General features: G+C 62.2%; 3 protein-coding genes across 3 annotated transcripts; 2 read left to right on the plus strand and 1 right to left on the minus strand.

Moving 5' to 3' along the window:
• Positions 1 to 184: 184 nt before the first annotated feature.
• Positions 185 to 6,543, minus strand: TCHP (trichoplein keratin filament binding). Its single transcript, XM_035340190.1, has 12 exons — positions 6,344 to 6,543; positions 6,079 to 6,268; positions 5,943 to 5,999; positions 5,401 to 5,469; positions 4,668 to 4,841; positions 4,056 to 4,168; positions 3,682 to 3,748; positions 3,341 to 3,513; positions 2,295 to 2,376; positions 1,905 to 2,090; positions 1,392 to 1,535; positions 185 to 799 (listed from the first exon to the last, which is right to left on the minus strand). The coding sequence occupies exons 1-12, from the start codon at positions 6,526 to 6,528 to the stop codon at positions 767 to 769; spliced, it is 1,473 nt and encodes a 490-aa protein (XP_035196081.1). The 5' UTR covers positions 6,529 to 6,543; the 3' UTR covers positions 185 to 766.
• A 347-nt stretch (positions 6,544 to 6,890) lies between these two features.
• Positions 6,891 to 9,663, plus strand: GLTP (glycolipid transfer protein). The gene is made up of 6 exons (XM_035340191.1): positions 6,891 to 7,047; positions 7,766 to 7,827; positions 8,298 to 8,431; positions 8,766 to 8,916; positions 9,285 to 9,482; positions 9,513 to 9,663. The coding sequence occupies exons 1-5, from the start codon at positions 6,945 to 6,947 to the stop codon at positions 9,465 to 9,467; spliced, it is 633 nt and encodes a 210-aa protein (XP_035196082.1). The 5' UTR covers positions 6,891 to 6,944; the 3' UTR covers positions 9,468 to 9,482; positions 9,513 to 9,663.
• A 521-nt stretch (positions 9,664 to 10,184) lies between these two features.
• On the plus strand, positions 10,185 to 18,964 carry TRPV4 (transient receptor potential cation channel subfamily V member 4). The gene is given in 17 exon segments (XM_035341081.1): positions 10,185 to 10,255; positions 12,888 to 13,091; positions 13,093 to 13,310; positions 14,314 to 14,486; positions 14,656 to 14,808; positions 15,084 to 15,224; positions 15,313 to 15,611; positions 15,894 to 16,073; positions 16,141 to 16,299; positions 16,374 to 16,466; positions 16,642 to 16,715; positions 16,807 to 16,972; positions 17,166 to 17,232; positions 17,414 to 17,730; positions 17,869 to 17,996; positions 18,185 to 18,306; positions 18,425 to 18,964. Coding segments are annotated over 16 exon segments (2,562 nt in total). The 5' UTR covers positions 10,185 to 10,255; positions 12,888 to 12,962; the 3' UTR covers positions 18,568 to 18,964.
• The last annotated feature ends 212 nt before the right edge of the window (positions 18,965 to 19,176 follow it).

A 19,176-nucleotide genomic window follows, 5' to 3' on the forward strand; every position in this document is an offset into this window, starting at 1 on the left:
ACACTGGGACAGGCAGAACAGGACAGAGCCCCACGTGCCACACTGGCCTGAAGTGCTTGGCCTGATTTTAAGCTGCAGTTGCCTGTAGCAAGGCACCAAGTGCCATCAGCAACTGAAACCCCTCCCCTTCTGTGCTTGTAGCAATTTGCTCATGTAAAGAAACTAACAGATGTTCAGCTTGCAGTTATTCATTGTGAAACAAGTAAAAAAAGTTTATTGAAGCCATCTACAGCTTCCAGAGAGGAAGCGGACAGGTTAATTACTGCCACAGCACACCTTATCTGATTTGCAATGTGTTATGAAGCAACCCTTGAAGGCCAGCTGGGACTTCTAGGCATGTCCTGCTTCCCTCTTTTAAATAGAAAACAGCACCTAGAGGTTTATGGTTCCTGTTCCACAGGAGGCACAAATTCTTTAGATCTGAAGTGTCAAAGGGTGAGATTAATTCTCTTGCTGTTTGGATCCAATGTAGCATGTACTAAAATACATCTCCTGAGCACAGAGGAAGTGAAGCAGTTCAGGGTGGAGTCCTCCTATGCTCACGCCTCCAAACTCATGGAAATCAGTAGAAGTTTGATCTTGGGTTCAGCTGGGCCACAGCTAAATATGTTCAGAAACCTAACTCCTACTGCGCTGAATCGTGGTGTCATTGTAGGCTATTCCGAACCTGGAGTTACTTCAGGAGTTCCCCGATTCTTCAAAATGTCCTTTTTGTAGTCTACAGCTTCATTTAGTGCTCATTCCTCAGATATAAAGGACAAAATCCTCAGGTCCACGCTGCCTTTGGGTAACCGTAGAGCTAAAGGTCAAAACAAAGAAGAGTGTAATTACTCCGTGGGCTCTAGAATTAATCGTCCGCACATGCTATTTAGTATGCAAATAACATGCTTTGGAGAACATAGAATATCTTCCAAGAAAAGTCATCGGTAATGTTCAAAATTTGATACTCCAGAGCTGTATATTCCCTTCCAGCTTTCTCTGGCTCTTGTAGCCACTGTCACAGAAATGACAGAGGCAAGTTACTTTGCGCAGCACCTCATGGGAAGTGTGATCTGCTGGGTATGTGGTTTAAGTAGATTTTAGAGCCAGACAAAACACGACAGAAGATGCGGCTGATAACATTTAGAATGACATTTGAGGCAGTAACAACAAATCTGCCTCACAAATTATTTGAAAATCCAGACCTAATGCATCAGCAAACGAGAAAAGCAGCTCGTAAGGGAGAGCTGTAGCCCTCTGCAAGAAATAGCACCAAGGGACAGAGTGGATCTGCTCTACTCTGGCAGCGTGGCAACTAAGGTGCAGATCAGAAACAAGATTCTGCCCGCTTGATGGCCGGCACTCCTCCTGATGTGCCTCAGTGACGTGTGTATACGGGCGCTGCTACCTACCCTGCTGCAGTATCCTTGCTCAGCCATGCGCTTGGCTTCTTGCCGCACCAACTCCTCGCAGCGCTGCCTGATGGAGTGCTCCTCCTCTTCCTCCTCCCTCTGGCGCTCCTGCTCCTCTTGCTCCTGTAAGCGGCGTTCTGTCACCTGAGCAGAGACAAGATGAGGGTGGTTACAGCTCGCTCACAGCCCTGCAGACTAGGCCAGGAACCTGTGTTTGAGGCAGGACTGTAGTGAGGTTTTAACACAACGAGGTTTAGCAGACGCACCGACAGCACCGGCTCAGCTAACAGGTTGCAGGACAAAGCCACGGGCTGTGTGGACACTTGGACACTGCCTGGAGAAGGCAGTCTGGCCACTTGGGACCAGAAATGTCCCTGACTGAGCTCTCAGAAGCCCAGTAATCCTCCACAAGAGTACCTTCCCATGCACTTTCCAGAAGCAACATTTATGTAGGTATACTGCAGCAACACCCTCAACATCTGGGTACAACATATCTCAAAAAGCAAACGATACCTGAGCTTCCAATTCCTGTCTGCGAGCCGTCTGCAGTTCCTTCTCTTGCTCTCTCTCTCGCCTTGTCAGTTCTTTTGCCTCCTCAAGTTCTTTGATCAGTTGCTCCCGATACTTCACAGACTCTTCTTGGGCCCGTCTGTTTAACTCCATCTTCTCTTGGATCTGGCGCTGTCTGCCTGCAAGGACCTTTGTGAAGGGAGAGGATAAGTCAAGAAAGTAGCCAGACTTACAAGCCAAAGTGGGGAAATCTTGGTGTGGACAGTTAAACAGTTATCAGAAAACGGATCAGGGCAACAGAAAACCTCCCCCTCAAGTACTGAAGGCTGTAATCCACTAGAGGGAAGAGCTTTGTCAAACCAAGACAGACACCGAGTCAAAGAAAGGCATCACCTCATTCATCAGGCGATCTCTGGCCACCTTCTCTCTTTCCCATTCTTCTTCCCTCTTCTCCCAAACTTTTTTAGCTTCTTCTCTAGAGGCAAGAGGAAGAACTGTCTCTAAGTTTACTACTTACAGTTAAATATTGCATACACACTCCCTGGACACAGATGAGCTACCCTGTGCTTGAGAGGAGGGCTCAGTTTGCTTTTCACATTTGTCCCCATGCAGCTAGCGTGTCCACCCCACCTGTGCCCATTTTGGAGAACCACTCTGCTCTCCCTGTCACCCAACAGGGGTAGCACAGTGAAGGAAATGCTGGCTCGTAGCAGGATGCTCTGGTCTGCCCCAAGAACAGAAGGGCCTCGGCAAGGAAGCTTGCCTTGTAACAAGAGAATTACTTCACACGGGACAGTAGTTAGGACCGCTGCTGGAACAGCTAACAATGGTGCAAATCCTCCCTCTGTGAGGAAGCGTTTAACTAGAACCTGATGGTAGCACACAGTCTCGTCACCAGTGAAAGAGTTCTGTAAGCTGAGGAGAGCCAAAGCTGTATACAGACCCGAGGGAGGTTTTATTTACAAGCTCTGAGATACAAAAAGAAACAAAGTGCCTTTTCTAGGTTCACTTACACTAAATCCCACCACATCGATAATGCAGAATATTTAAAAGCAGGTTATAAAATACTTCCAAGTTCTGTCTGCTGAAAGGTAATCCTTGCTTTCTCTGCATTACTACCTTTTTTGGTTCTTAGATCTAAAGTAATAGAATTTTTGCACTAGGCCTTGCACTGAGACAACTGGAAAGCCACCACAGGCTTTGGTCCTGTCCTTGCAGAAAAGCCGCAGGTACTTCATGCTGATTGCCTAGCCGTGGCACTGGGCACAAGGAATGAAGGGGAAGACCTCAGTTCTACTGCCACACCTCTACAACAGCCAGGCCAGCTACACGCCTCTTTCTAACGTCCACATTTAACAAAAATGATGGAGCTTACCAATCAGGCAAGGATATTCAGCACGTGGTGTCTTCAGATGAAGTGCAGAGGTGCATAAACTCACCTAAAAATAGTCTGGAGCTCCGCCTCCCTCTCCTTTTCTAGCTGGAGCTGTTCCTCAATGACGCGTTTCATCCAGGCAACATCTGCAACAGCTCGTTCTCGTCTCGCTGACTGGCGGCGCTGATCCTCATCTTCTTTCTCGAGGAGGGCTAGTAAGATTTGTCTGTCTGTTTCCTTGAGAAAAGCCAGAAGATTAACAACTCTCCAACAGCTTTCTATCCCATGTGCAAGACAACTCTGTACCAGATTACTGGTGACGCGGTGTTGAGGGTGTGCTCAGATTCTCTATGGTCTTTTTGTTCCAGCCCCATAATGTATGAATCAAGGGCTATTTCCTCTTACCAGCTCCTCCTGTATCTGCTGGGCTCGTCTCTTTAACTGGGCATTACACTGATGCCTCAAAAAACGGCTGAAGGAGAAAAAAAAAAAAGAACATTTAAACTCACTCTAAAGCCCTGCTTTATTACATGGCAGCACTCAAGAGAGGACATTTATGACAATAACATCTATAGGCAACAGAGGTACCTGCTGCCTCTAACGTGGACAAGAAGCAATGGCACCAATGCGTTTGCTCAGTTTTCTGGGCACTTTAACAAAAGCCAAGCAATTACAACCCACCCCTGCTATTGGAAATATCTCCTTGTGCTGCAACTACTGCCATGGAGATGGGAAAAGATTCTACCCGTCCCTGCTGAAAGCTATATTTGCTCCCATACCCAAGCTCAATCTTCCTCCGGTGCTCTTCCATTTGTTTCCTTTCTTCTTCTAAGTTTTCCAGCTCCCACCGCTGCTTTAATAAATTCTCTTGTTCTTTTTTCAGCTTTGTTGCCTAATAGATGTGAAAAGGAAAAAAAAACAGCTAAGAGAGTACTTCAGAGAGCGAGGACATCGCAGAGAAAACCTTTGTATCAGAGTTTTTCTCATGCTCTATTCCTTTGCAAGCACAACCACCACTGTGGTAAATACTCTACATTCATTTTCTGTGTCTTACTGGCTCACGGCACGAGAGACAGGGTGAGGAGCTTCAGCTGCCAAAGCCTCCAACCTGAACCTAGCACGCTCAGAAGTTTCTACAAATCTTTTTCTCATCTGGTGTGGAACAAAAGGGTGCTCACACTTCAAGAGTAGCACATGAAGTCTACCAGAGTCCAGCTGACAGGCCAGTGTTCCCGGGAGAGGTCTGCTTTACTGACAGAATAATAGCCACAGCTAATTTGTTCCAGGTTTAATCTAGTGGAAACCTGGGGGTAAGAGGTCGGGTCAGTGCTGCTCTATTCCCAAGTGAAACCATGAACTTCCTTCTCAGATGAGAAGAGACTAAAGATTACCTCCGTCTCCTGCAGTTTCAGTTCTTCTATTTGCTGAAGCAGTATCTCTGCTTGCTTCTTCTCCTCCAGCCGACGCTTCTCTTCCTCTTGTCTCATTCTCTCCAGAGCTTCCCTTCGTGCAACTTCATACTCGTTTTCGTAACGCCTTTTCTCTTCTCGTTCAGTTGCTTCTTGCTTATTGAGCCAAAACAACGCATGGCATTTAAGGTTAGGCGAAACAGAAGGAAACAGCCTGTGGCTCAAGCATCCGCAAATCTAATCCCACACGCTGACACATACGTGAAGAACAGGGAACAAAACACACCAGGGAGGAACACAAGGACAAAACAAGGACATTTGCTGATCGCTGTCTGAAGCTGCCTACCGGACCACATGCAGTCTTTGCAGGATCCAGCGTGGGTCTGAAGCTAAGCACAGGTGGTTATAAACGAGCAGATTACCTTCTAAAGACCTATTTTATTATTATTGCTGCTGAAATCTGTATTTGAAGGCCTTTATTATTCTTTCATATCAAAATCACTATATTGCCATATCCAGGATTTGCATACTGCCGTATCAGATTCATGAAGTTTAGCTATGAATGCAAGGAGAACAACAAACAAACGGCCAGTTCCTACTCCTTCTGCAACCCAGTCATGCCTGCCCAGGAAGGCAAGCTGCCTGCCAGCTCAGGCGCTCCAGGAGTCCTCCCTGAGCACCAGTGACCAGGAGCACCGCGGCCGCCCCAGCATACCTGCTTTTTTTGCTTTAGCTGATCACCCCAAGCCTCCACAACGTGCCTCCTGTGCAGCTCCGACTCCACCTGCAGACAGAGAGGTGGCATCGCCAGCAGCGCCCTCGGGACCTGGAGGGACCCTGGAGCACCTGGCCCGGCCCCTGCAGAGCTCTGGGTGTCCTCGGTGCGCTCAAGTCCTGAGCTCAGTGTCACAGCTCTGGCAAACGCTACAGCGAGACCGAAACCAGAGCTGTGGCTGCTGGAGCAGCACGGCAGCTGAGCAAAGAACGGGGAAGCACTACGGACAGGGCAAGCATAAGTCTGAAAAGCACCGAGGGTTTTTACAGGCCCTGAAAAATCTGCCCTCGATGTCGGAACAGACTGCTGACCCTAAGGCAGTCGGGCCATTTGCCTTCCTTGCCTCCTGCTCGCCAGCTCTCGGGGCTATCCCTACCCTGTGATTTGGGCTGAGCGACAGCAGCAGACACGCGAGGAGCTTCCCGTTAAAACGGGGCTTGACCAACACAGGACAGCGGGGACACGAAGGGGAGCGGCCTCACCTCCCGCAGCTCGGCGCTGTTCTGCCTCCAGTGCTCGTACAGCAGCTGCTCGGCGACCTGCGGGGTCGACACGAGGGGATGGCGGCTGGGCTCACCCGCCCTGCCCTCACCCCCCCCGGCCCCGCCCGGCCCTCACCTGCCGGCCCCGCCGCTCGCGGGCAGCCCGCAGCGCCCTGCTCCGCTCCCGCAGCGCCTCGCCCAGCTCCTGCCCGCCGCCCCGCCGCAGCTCCCGCAGCTCTGCCGCCAACTCCTCGCTCTCCTCGGCCAGCAGCCGCCTCAGCCGCTCCCGCCGCCGCTCCAGCTCCTCCCGCCGGTCCACCTGCGGGCTGCCGGGGCCGGGCGGGTGTCAGGGGGGCACCGGGCCCGCGCCTAGGCCCTGCCCGGCCCTGCCCCGCTCGCACCTGGCCGGGAGGGCCCGCGGCTCGCTCCACCGCGCCTGCTTAGAGCTGCAGAGAGCGGCGCGGGCGAAGCAGCGGTCGGCCCGCTCCCACTGCTGCCGGCCCCGCTCCTCCCGCTGCCGCTCCGCGGCCCGGCCCCGCGCGGCCCGCAGCCACATCGCCTGCCGCCAGGCCGCACCGGTTGCCATGGCGACGCGGAGAGCCGCGACGGGAGCCGCCGAGGGTCAGACGGCGCTAGGGACGGGCTTCGCGGGGAGGGAGGGGCATGGATGTGCCGGCACCGCCTTTTCACTGTGCTGATTGGTGGGCGGGGAGGTGGGCGGGGCGTTATCGCAGGTGGGCGGGGCGTTGAGGCAGATGGGCGGGGCGTACCGGGGCGGTGGGCGGGGCGTTGGGGCCGGTGGGCGGGGGGTGGATGCCGGTGGGCGGGGCGTTGATGCTGGTGGGCGTTGGGGTGGATGCCGGTGGGCGGGGTGTTGGGGCCGGTGGGCGGGGCGTACCGGGGCGGTGGGCGGGGCGTGGGGGCCGGTGGGCGGGGCGTGGGGGCCGGTGGGCGGGGCGTTGATGCAGGTGGGCGGGGCGTTGGGGCCGGCCGGGCCGGGCCATGGCGCTGCTGCTGGAGCACGAGTTCCGGCCGCTGCCGCCCGACGGGCAGGTGGAGACGCTGCCCTTCCTGGAGGCCGTGGCGCACCTGCCGCCCTTCTTCGGTAAGCGCCGGGCATCGGGACGGGAACCGGGGCAGGAGCCGGGGTAGGAGCCGGAACGGGAACCGGGACGGGAGCCGGGACGGGAACCGGGACAGGCACCGGCACCGCCCCGGGACGCTGCCACCGGCGGGCAGGGGGCGCCTGGGTCCGTCCCGGCTCCCACGGTCCTGCTGCTGGGCCCCCGGTGCAGCCCCCCCGGTTCTTTCCTCCTGGTACTGCCCCCCCGGTACTGCCCCCCCCGTACTACCCCTCCGGTGCAGCCCCCCGGTTCTGCCTCTCCGGTTCTGCCCTCCCGGGACTTCCCCCCCGGTGCTGCCCTCCCGGTTCTGTCCCCTCCCCGTTCCCCTTCCCCTGGCAGCAGCCCGCGGCGGCGTTGCATCAGGGCCGGGCGTGGGACGGCGCCGTCCCGTCCCGTCCCTCCCCGTCCCGTCCCGTCCCGACCCGCCCGACCCGCCGAGCAGCCCCGTTGGGAAACGTCCCGGCCCCGCGGGGAACCGGCTCCGGGTGGGGGCGTCCCGGGGGTGGCACCGACCGAGGCGGAGCAGCCGCAGCAGCAGCAGCAGCACAATGCCCCGCTTTGTGCCCACCCGTGGCCCAGGATGGCCGGGCACCGCCGAGGGCCCTGGGGGTGGGCAGAAGCCCCCAGGCACCGGGAGGGACCTCGCGGTGCCACTGGTGTGGCCCCGGTGACCGCCGTCCCCTCCCCGTCCCTCCGCAGACTGCCTCGGGACGCCCATCGTCTACTCGCCCGTCAAGGCTGACCTGGCTGGAAACATCAAGGTAGGGGCGCAGGGGGGCTACGGGCAGGGCCCTTCATCCCCTTGGGGCCCTTCATCCCCTTGGGGCCCTTTGTCCCCCGGGGCCTTTCATCCCCCCCCCGAGCCCTTCATCCCCTCGGGGTCCTTCAACTGCCTTGGGCCCTTCATCCCCTTGGGCCCTTCATCCCCTGGGGGCCTTCATCCCCTGGGGGCCTTCATCCCCTGGGGCCCTTCATCCCCTGGGGCCCTTCATCCCCGTGGGACTCTTCGTCTCCCCGGGTCCCTTCATCCCCCCCCCCAAGCCCTTTATCCCCTTGGGGTCCTTCGACCACCATGGGCCCTTCATCCCCTGGGGCTCTTCATCCCCCGAGACTTTTCACCCCATGGAAGCTCTCGGGCTCCTCCGCAGCTGCAGGTGCCCCGTTTTCACCACCCCAGCCCCGCACGCCGGCGGCCCCCAGCAGCCACCCCCTTTCTCTCCTCCCCCCGCAGAAGATCCGGGCCGTTTACGACTCCGACCCTGCCAAGTTCAAGACGCTGCAGGACATCCTGCGGGTGGAGAAGGAGATGCACGGCTCGGCCTGGCCAAAGACGGGCGCCACGCTGGCGCTGATGTGGTTGAAGAGGTGACTCACGGCACCGGAGGCGCCGGCTGCGTCGCGGCGTGCGCGGTGCTTCTCCGCCAGCCTCGTGCTCCCTGGGCTGGGTTCTGGGGAGCGCCGCTGGCAGCGGCCCCCTCGGGAGGTTTGTCCTCGGCTGATGCCCTCCCATCCCCTGCTGGGACAAGGCGGTGTTTGCGTTCCTATAAATCCCCGCTGGCCTCCGTGCCCCGCTCCTTGGTGGGCTGCGCTGCCCAGCCCGTGGGGTTTTGGGGGTCCGGGTGCCCCCATGGCGATGCCGGGGGCTGCATCACCCTCTGTGGCAGTTCCCCCCCCCCAGCCAGCCCTGCTGTCCTCCCAGGGGCCTGAAGTTCATGCTGGTGCTGCTGCAGAGCATCTCCGACGGTGAGCGGGATGAGGAGCACCCGAACCTCATCCGGGTGAACGCCCTGAAGGCTTACGAGGTCGCGCTGAAGAAGTACCACGGCTGGATGCTGCAGAAGCTCTTCATGGTGAGCGGGGCTCGGCGGGGCTGCTGCGGACCAGAGCTGCCTTGCCTTGAGCCCAAATCCCTGCCAGTCGCCCTGAGCAGCGATGCGCTTCAGGAGAAATAAGGCGGCGTCTGATGATGCGCAGCCCCTTGATTTATTTTAAGGATTATTTCCAGGGGACCCTCTCTGCACAGCCCGGCCTCCCCGGGGCCCCCGTGTCCCCCACTGGTGCTGGTGGGAGGCTGCTGCCGCGGGAATCGTCCCGGGCACAAACCAGTGAGGGTCTGCCGTGGGTCGGGGGGCTTGGGGAGCTCCTTAGGTTGGTGGGAGCGGAGTCCCCGCAGCCGGGGCAGGACTCTGTGCCCTCACCACTTCCCCCCATCCTGCAGGGCTCGGTCTACGCGCTCCCATACAAGTCGGATCTGCTGAAGGCTTTGGAGAAGGGCAAAGAAGTCAAGGAGGAGGAGAGCATCGAGAAGATCCATCAGTTTGTCTCCAGGGTCACCCCCATCCTGGACGCCATCTATGAGATGTACGCCAAGATGAACGCCGAGCTCAGCTACAAAGCCTGACGCTGGCACGGGCCGGGGGCCGCCCGCAGGCAGCTCCATCGCTGCGGGGCTGCTCCCGGCTGCCGGCCGGCTTCGATTCTGCATCTCCAGCAGCTAGCCTATTTTCTAAACAAATTAATTAATTTTCTATCGAGAATCTGGCAATAAACCAGGGCTACCCTGGGCTGTCTCAGGATTTCCCGAGCTTTTGTACTAAGGAAGACAAACAAGCGCTTCTGGTCCTCGTGCAGAGCAAGCGAGAGGAATGAAGCGTGGCTGGCGGCAGCGTCCCGCTGATGCAGTTTCGGCTCTGCCCTCGCTCTCGATGCACCTCTGCCTCCTCGCCTGCACCTCTGCCTCCTCGCCTGCTCCTCTGCTCTTGGACCTCACAGCACCCAGGAGCACCGCACCCAGGAGCACAGCACCCCGTATGATGCCAGCAGCGCCCGTTGCAGAGGAGCTGGCGAGCTCCCCGGGTGCCCCCAGCCCCGTGGGCAGCAGCATGGGAGTGAGAACCCCTCGGTGGGATCAAGACCCCCTCGATGGGAGCGAGACCCCCGTCGGGGGCTGCAGGCCCCCTCCCGGCGGTGTTTCCATGCCCGCCGGCACGAACTCAATAAATCTCCGTTAACCTGGGCCTGGGAGGCTGCTTCGGGGCCGTCCCGGGGGCGGGTCTGGCTGCGGGCGGGTCCCGGGGCGCCCGCCCACGGCAGCGGGGCCGGGCCGGGAGGGGACCGGGACGGGGCCCGCGGCGGCTGCGGGAGGTGCCGGAGGCTGCGGGAGCGGCGCGGGACGGGACGGGACGGGCGGTACCGGGACGGGACCGGGGCAGCGGGGCTGGGGACAGCGGGCAGGGGCTGGGGGTAGCGGGGTGGGGGCCTTGGGGTGCTGTGGGGTGGGGGGCGCGGGGTGCTGCGGGCTCCAAACCCACCCGCACAGCGGCTCCGCACCCAGGCTGTCGGCTGGGTGAGCGGCCCGGGGCTGCTGCTTGGCCCCGGGGGGGGGGGCCCGGGGGGGGCGAGGTGCTGGTGCTGGGCGCGCACCTGGGTGCGGGTGCGAGGGTTTGTGTTGGATGCGAGCGGCGGGGCCGTGCCCGGCAGGCTCGTTGCATGAAGCCAGGCGTTGAGTCATTTGCTCCGTGGGGTGAGGAAGGCTGAAAAATGAAAAAAAAAAAACAAATAAGTCAACAAGCCAAATAAAACCCGATTGACAACACCTTTCCTGGCAGCGGCGGGGCCCATGGGAGCGCCTGTGTTCGCAGGGCCGGTCGCGAGCCCGTCACTTCCCAAGCAAGCTTCCTCCCCAGCACGTGATGGCAGCCACTCCGTCACCCGCTGCTGCCTTGCGTCCCCCTGCCTTCAGCCCTGTGATGGCCCCGGTGCCACTTGTCCCCATCCCGTGACCGCAGCGGGGTCGTCCCCGGCCGATGGCCACGGGAGGCGATGCGCTGCCCTCGCTTCTTGCTCTTTTTGCTGCCACGGGTTAAGCCAAATGAAAACCGATTCAAATCTCCGGGGGGGAGGCGTGCTCCCTGCAGGAAGCTCATTTCCATTTGCGTGCTGCCTGGGTGACTCCGGGCCTGCTGTCCTTGGGGAGCCCTCTGTAAGGGCACCCAGGCTCTGGGTGCTGGCAGGTGCCCCCACTTCAGCCTGGATGTGACCGCTGCCTTCCGCAGCGCCGTGACTCCGAACAGCAAGCAGCGAGCTTTCACGCCGCTCCTTCCCCTGGCTCCACTTCTGCTTCCCTGGCTGCCACGGGGGTGCTGCCCACGGGGAAGCCCCTACCTGGCGCTGGGCAGAAGCTCCACGCACCCGGCCCTGGTGGGAGGCAGGGGCACTGTGGCTGGGGGGCTGCAGGACACTGGGGCTGCAAGGCTCTGCCCTGCCCAGAGCCCTCCCCGTGCCCCCCACAGACTTCAGAGGAAAACCACCCGCGTTTACAGCATGGGCAGAGCAGAGCTGCACCCACCCGTGCTCCACCAGGGAGTAAAATTATACCCCGATAGTAAAATCCATACGGGTGCTTTCGCGCCCCTCCTTGCAGCGCTGGCGTCCCCCGGCTCTGCCCTGGCCTCTGGCTGGGTTTGGCAGCCCGATCTATATTTGGGCTTCGCCCTCGCCGCTTTTCTCCAAAGCTGTGCTTTTCCTGTGGTTTGGGCTGGGATTCCAGCACAGCGGAGACGGGCTGGGTGCTCCGGCCCCGCGTGGAGCCGGAGGGGTTGGGTTGCTGTGAATGCCCTGGTCTGGTGTCTCAGACACCCAGGCTGCGTGACAGCCCGTGTTTGCCCGCTGTCAGCTGTGCGAGAGCCGGGGTCGCTGCGGCTTTGGCAGGTGCACGTGGAATTTCTTGCAGCGAGAGCAATGAAGGAAACAAGGAGAAATCGCATGGGCCCCATCACACGCCCCACATCTCCTGGGGCTGCGCGGCCCCGCTGCTGCCTCCCACGGGACCCCAGGGCAGCGGGGGCAAGGGGGCCATTGCCCACAGCCCCCCCATGCTGCTGCAGTTTCTTGGGGCCATTTGCAGCCCCCGTCCCCTGCCTGCAGTGCGGAGCCGTGGCCCGGCCGCCGCGGGTGTCCGTGGCGACACGCTGCCTAATTAGAAGCACGTTATCCAGCAGCGATCTCCGGGAGGGCCAAGGCTGACGTTGTGGCTTGTCGTACAGAGCTGCAGCCCAGCAGCAAATTATACGTTCCCCGGGTGCTTTTTCTGTCTCCGAACCCTGGGTCTGAGAGCGAGGGCTGAGCGCGCTCCTGGGAGGCAGAAACTGAGCCAGGGCTGAGCACTTCTGCATTTTGTGGTGTGTTTTCAGGGAAAGTGGGGCTGCTGGGGAGCCCGGGGGGGTTCACCCGCCGGGCCAGCAAGCAGGCAGGTGTGTGGCCGTGCTGGTAGCACGGCTTTCTGCCAGTCTCCTTTCCTTCTGCATGATCAAAACCCATCATTCCTCACCCCAAACACTGCTCGCTCCCTCTGCCGGGACCCGCAGGCTGTGTCGTCCCCCCCCAGCCGTGCCAGGGACCAGGTCACAGCCCCGGCTTGTGTGGCTGGGTGGTGGGGGGCCCGCTCCTGACCCCCTGTGGCTCCCCTCACCCCCAGCCTGGTGGCTCCCCGGGGGCCGGGCAGCACGCACAGGGCCCGCTCTGTGCCCCAGCCTGGGCTGCACCCAAGCTGACCGCAGCGGGGCCGGGCTCCAGGCAGCTGCGCTTTGAAGCCGGCAGCGCCGGAGCCGGTGGGGCTGCGTGGATGTGAGGGGACCCCTGGGTAGGTGGGCTGGGGAGCGCCGGGGGTCCCGCTGGCCCCAAATGCTGCCGGGGTCGGGGTGGGACGCTGCTCCTGCCGTAGGACCCGGCAGCGGCTCGCACGGGGCACGGTGCCCGTGGGAGAGGAGATGGGGCGGGAGGGGAAGTTATTTGGGAATGACTCTGGGCTTTCCTCTGCCAGGTCTCCTGCTCTCACAGAAGGACCGAGGAGCGCGGCCACCCAGGCAGCGAGCGGAGGTCCTGCTGAAAGGGGAGCATGGCAGACAGCGAGGACCCCCGCGATGCCGGGGGGGAGGCCCCGGGGGACGACTCCTTCCCTCTCTCCTCGCTGGCCAACCTGTTCGAGGTGGAGGACACCCCGTCCCCCGCCGAGGCATCCCGGGCCCCCCCCCGGTGCTGGGGACGGAAAGCAAAACCTGCGCATGAAATTCCACGGGGCCTTCCGGAAAGGTGCCCCGAAACCCATGGAGCTGCTGGAGGCCACCATCTACGAGTCGTCCGTGGTCCCCGCACCCAAGAAGGCCCCCATGGACTCCCTCTTCGACTACGGCACCTACCGGCACCACCCCAGTGAGAACAGGCGCTGGCGCAGGAGGGTTGTGGAGTGAGTACGGGGACCCCCGTGCACCCCGGGGACACCACTGCTGGTGGGGAGCGTGGGGCACCCTGGCATGGGTATGGGGGTGCAGCTGGGGACGAGCCCCCAGGGCTGTCTGAGTGGCATTTAGGGGTGCTTTGGGCAGGGAGCTCGGGGTGCCACGCACATGGCACTCGCAGCCAGTCCCGGTGAGGATGCCTGGTGCCGTGCCAGGCCGGGCCGTGCCGTGCTGCCCCGTGCCACGCCGTGCCGTGGGCTGCAGCCCCACGCCGCCGTGGGGCCGGGACCGTGGCCCCCCTTCCCCTCCTGCCTGCGCCGTGAAAGAGGGCTCTGTGCTGCGGCCGCTCCCTGCCGGTGCGGGACGTCTGGCTCCCCTGGCATGAAAGGGCTTTTCAGGAGGGGCCTCCGCCCTCGGCCTGCGTCAGGAAACCAGAGCCGGGGCGGCCGCCTGCAGCCGGGCACACAATGCCCGTCTGTGCTGGGCACCTGGGCCGGCCTGGCCGGGCCCTCCGGGTGCCGCACCCTGCCTGCCCCGGCGGCACCTCGTGTCCCTGGGCTGCGAGCGGGGCCGAGAGGGGCTCCCCAGGGCCAGAGACCCCGACTGGGGCAGCTGCCGGCCTTCCTCCCCCAGGTCCTTGGAGCTGCATGGTTGTCCCCTGCTGCCACCGACCCCTCTGGCTCAGCCCGTGTCGCTGGAGCCTGTCCCAGAGCCGTGGCCTGTCGCTGCTGGGGGGTAGCAGGGCAGCACCCGGTCCCCATGGATGCCAAAGGGAGGCGGGAGGTGACTGCGAGCACTGGGTGCTCCCCTGTGGCTGCTGCTCCCCATGGGGTCACCCCAGCCTAGGATTCTATGGTTTAGGGTGGGCAGAGCCCCCGTCAGCCCCCCAGCTGGAGCACCCCACTGCTCCCACGCCCATCCCCGCAGCTCTGAGCTCGGTGTGCAGGTGGGAAACCGAGGCACGGAGCGGGGAAGCAGCTGCGGTGCTCAGTCCTGCTGCTTCTGTTGCAGGAAGACAGCGCCGGGCACCAAGGGGCCGGCTCCTGACCCGCCCCCTGTCCTCAAGGTCTTCAACAGACCCATCCTCTTCGACATCGTCTCCCGAGGGTCCCCAGCCGGCCTGGACGGGCTCCTCTCCTTCCTGCTCACCCACAAGAAGCGCCTGACGGACGAGGAGTTTCGAGGTGAGCGCCTGGGACCTCACGGTGCCGGGGCTGCGCAGGGCCGCCGGCGGTTCCCGTGTCCCTGCGGGGACAGCGCTGCATGGCCCTGCCATGGGGGCTGTGGCACCCAAGAGGAGCCAGGGATTTGGTCGGGGTCTAGGGCAGCCCCCTCAGCATCCTCTGCTCCCAGAGCCCTCGACGGGGAAGACCTGCCTGCCCAAGGCGCTGCTCAACCTGAGCGGGGGCAAGAACGACACCATCCCCGTCCTCCTCGACATCGCCGAAAAGACGGGCAACATGCGGGAGTTCATCAACTCGCCCTTCCGCGATGTCTACTACCGGGGTAGGGGGGCACGGGGGACGTGGCTGGGCCTAGGGGGACTCTGAGGGACCCTGGGGAGGTTTGGGAACCCCAGGGAAGTTTGAGGATTGGAGCAGCGGAGACCCTGGGGAGGATGGAGGACTCCAGCAGGGCTCAGGGACTGGAGCAGCAGGGACCTAGGGGAGGATGGAGAACCCTGGGGAGGCTCAGCAACCGGAGCAGGGTGTCCCCAGGGAGGCTGGGGGTCCATGGGGAGTCTTGGGGTGAGGCTGCGGTGACGGGCGCCCACGGCACAGGTCAGACAGCCCTGCACATCGCCATCGAGCGCCGCTGCAAGCACTACGTGGAGCTGCTGGTGGAGAAGGGAGCCGATGTGCACGCCCAGGCCCGCGGCCGCTTCTTCCAGCCCAAGGACGAGGGCGGCTACTTCTACTTCGGTGAGCTGGGGGGGGGGCTGGCAGCACTGGGCCCGGGTCCTTGGGGACATCCCCGCGGTGGGGCACCCACCGTGTGCTGTCCCCCCAGGAGAGCTGCCCCTCTCGCTGGCCGCCTGCACCAACCAGCCCCACATCGTGCACTACCTGACGGAGAACGGGCACAAGCAGGCGGACCTGCGGCGCCAGGACTCCCGCGGCAACACCGTGCTGCACGCCCTGGTCGCCATCGCCGACAACACCCGCGAGAACACCAAGTTCGTCACCAAGATGTACGACCTGCTCCTCGTCAAGTGCGCCAAGCTCTTCCCCGACACCAACCTCGAGGCGCTGCTCAACAACGACGGCCTCTCGCCGCTCATGATGGCCGCCAAGACCGGCAAGATCGGGGTACGGCGACCCCGGCCCTGTCGCGCTCGGTGCGCGGCGCCGCTGGCAGCACGTGCTTTGCGAAACCTGCATGTGCAGGCGATTAACCCGGCTAATTAACCCCTCCTTGCATCCTGTCCGCTCCCTAATTAACCCCAGGCCCTCCTCACATCCTGCCCTTGCCCCTCGCTCATCCTGGCTCGCCCAGGGGTCGGTTAGAGATGCACAAGCTGCATCGCCCTGGGGAGCCGCCGCGGATGGGGTGGGAGGGGGCAGACCCATGGGCCAGGCGCCCCCCCGCAGATCTTCCAGCACATCATCCGTCGGGAGATCACGGACGAGGACGCCCGGCACCTCTCGCGGAAGTTCAAGGACTGGGCGTACGGCCCCGTCTACTCCTCGCTCTACGACCTCTCCTCGCTGGACACCTGCGGGGAGGAGGTGTCCGTGCTGGAGATCCTCGTCTACAACAGCAAGATCGAGGTGTGTAAGGGCCGGGGGGTGGGGGGACAGGGGTCGGGTCCACTCTGAGCCATCGGCGTCCCCCCAGAACCGCCACGAGATGCTGGCCGTGGAGCCCATCAACGAGCTGCTGCGTGACAAGTGGCGCAAGTTCGGGGCCGTCTCCTTCTACATCAGCGTGGTGTCCTACCTCTGCGCCATGGTCATCTTCACCCTCATTGCCTACTACCGCCCCATGGAAGGCCCCGTGAGTCCCCGGGGGGGGCATGGGGCAGAGAGGGGGGCTCTGGGCTATGCCGCTGACGTGTCCTTTCCCCACAGCCCCCCTACCCCTACACCACCACCATCGACTACCTGCGCCTGGCCGGGGAGATCATCACCCTTCTCACCGGCATCCTCTTCTTCTTCACAAACGTCAGTGCCATGAGGCAGGGGAAACGGGGTGGCCCAGCCCTCGTGGGTGCTGTACGAGGAGGGTGACAGCCCCGTGTCCCCCAGCACCAGCCCCTGCTGCGATGCCCTCCTGACACCAGGATGCTGCTGGCAGGGGCTGCCCCCAGCCCCTCTCCAACCTGTCCTCTCTCCCCAGATCAAAGATCTGTTCATGAAGAAGTGCCCAGGCGTGAACTCGTTCTTCATCGACGGCTCCTTCCAGCTGCTCTAGTAAGTGGGGACGTCCTCGGGGCCTCTCAGAGCCGGGGCATCCCCAGGCTTGCTGGGGACAGTGGCTGGTAGTGGCTGTCCTCTTCTCCAGCTTCATCTACTCGGTGCTGGTGATCGTCACGGCGGGGCTGTACCTGGGAGGCGTCGAGGCGTACCTGGCCGTCATGGTCTTTGCGCTGGTCCTGGGCTGGATGAACGCGCTCTACTTCACCCGAGGGCTCAAGCTGACGGGGACCTATAGCATCATGATACAGAAGGTCTGGTGGGGCTGGGGTCTTCTCCTTCCTGGGCAGGGCTGGGCCTGCCATGGATGTGCAGCCCGAAAGGAGGGTCCTCACTCCGTGCTTTCTGCTGGGGGGCTTCACTCGTCCTGCAGGACTGCTGCAGCCCCCAGCGTGGGGCTGGTCACTGCAGGCCAGCACAGCTCATCCCCATCTCCATCACTTGCAGATCCTCTTCAAAGACCTTTTCCGCTTCCTCCTGGTCTATTTGCTCTTCATGATCGGCTACGCGTCAGGTAGGTGTGGGGCTGGGGTGCAGGAGAAGGATCCCATCCTAACTGCCTGCGGGAGCAGCCTCCAGCACCTCCTGCGGCACAGAGGCGAGGGCTTGGCTGGCCCGGAGCAGCGTGGAGCCTGCTGCGGCCCCATCCGTGCTGCTGCCCCCGCAGACTCTCCTTCCCTGTCCCTCCTCCCCAGCTCTGGTGTCCCTCCTGAACCCGTGTCCCAGCAGCGAGTCCTGCGGTGAGGAGCAGTCTAACTGCACGGTGCCCACCTACCCCTCGTGCCGGGACAGCCAGACCTTCAGCACCTTCCTGCTCGACCTCTTCAAGCTCACCATCGGCATGGGCGACCTGGAGATGCTCGAGAGCGCCAAGTACCCCGGCGTCTTCATCATCCTGCTCGTCACCTACATCATCCTCACCTTCGTGCTGCTCCTCAACATGCTCATCGCCCTCATGGGGGAGACGGTGGGCCAGGTGTCCAAGGAGAGCAAGCACATCTGGAAGCTGCAGGTGTGTCTTTGGGAGCTGCCGAGCAGGGGGGCTCCGTGGGGTCCCCGTGCCGGGGACCACCAAAGCAGCACCGACTGGGCGGGGGACCCCAGTGCCTCCATCCCCAGGTGGCTGAGGGGTCCCTGGTGTCCCCGGCAGTGGGCCACCACCATCCTGGACATCGAGCGCTCCTTCCCTGTCTTCCTGCGGCGAGCTTTCCGCTCCGGGGAGATGGTGACCGTGGGGAAGGGCACTGACGGGACGCCCGACCGCCGCTGGTGCTTCAGGTAAGGGCGTGTTCCCTGCAGTACCCGTTATTGGCTCCTCGTTAGGCCTCATTAGAGCAGGGTGGTTTGTGCTCATCTGGGGCTGGGTGGTGCTGCGGGTGTTGGGATAGCACAGGGACACAGGTGCAGGAGTTGCTGCCCAGCTCCAGCAGCTCCACGCAGCCGCTGGGCTCTGCCCTTCCCCACAGGGTGGACGAGGTGAACTGGTCCCACTGGAACCAGAACCTGGGCATCATCAGCGAGGACCCGGGCAAGAGCGACACGTACCAGTACTATGGCTTCTCCCACACCGTGGGCCGGCTGCGGAGAGGTGAGCGTGGGCTGGGGACATCCCTCAGGGCTCCGCTCATCCCTCCGATGGGCCCCAGGAGCAGAGGGTGCAGGGGGAGCTGCAGGGCACCCAGCTCTGACAAACCCCAATCCCACAGATCGCTGGTCGACGGTGGTGCCGCGCGTGGTGGAGCTCAACAAGAGCTGCCCCCCGGAGGAGGTGGTGGTGCCACTGGGGACACTGGGGACAGGAGAGGCACGGGAGCGGTGGCACGGGCAGGCTCCCAGCTCCCCGCTCTAGCACGGTGGTGCCGGAGCCGATGGACTCTGCCCCGGCACGGCCCCGGCACGGCCTGCAGAATCACGGCTCCCACCTGCGCTCCCCGGTGCGTCTGTTCCTCAGGGATTCGTGCAGCCTCTGTCCCTCCAGCAGCCTCCATCCTGGTGGGTGTCCATCCCAACGAGGGTCCTGGCTGGCCCCGCTGGTGCTGGGGGTCTCCGGCTCACCCCGACGAGCTCCGGTGCTGCCGCTTTGCTTTCCTGCGCTGGGGCCGTCGGCAGCACCATGCTGGGAGCCTCTGCCACAGGCAGGGTGCTGGGAGCACAGCCCCGCCTCGCACCATGGCCAAGGGCTTTTGCCACACGTTTTTGCACAAGATTTATACGACTATTTATTTAGTAATAAAGAGTGACCTGCAGGGGCCCTGTCCTCGTGTCATTGACTGGTGTCAGCTGGGAGGACGTCGCTGCAGGAGGCTCTCTGGGAGGGAGGCAGGAGCTGTTTGCCTCCTGCACCATGCGTGCCGTGCCACGTGAGGCCGGGCCGTGCCGCAGCATGCCGTGCTGTGTGACGCCGGGCCGTGCTGTGGCGTGCCATGCTGTATCTCTGCCAGGGCAGCTGCTGCAGGGC

This window comes from Oxyura jamaicensis, chromosome 15, assembly GCF_011077185.1.
Source record: "Oxyura jamaicensis isolate SHBP4307 breed ruddy duck chromosome 15, BPBGC_Ojam_1.0, whole genome shotgun sequence".
Lineage (NCBI taxonomy): Eukaryota > Metazoa > Chordata > Aves > Anseriformes > Anatidae > Oxyura > Oxyura jamaicensis.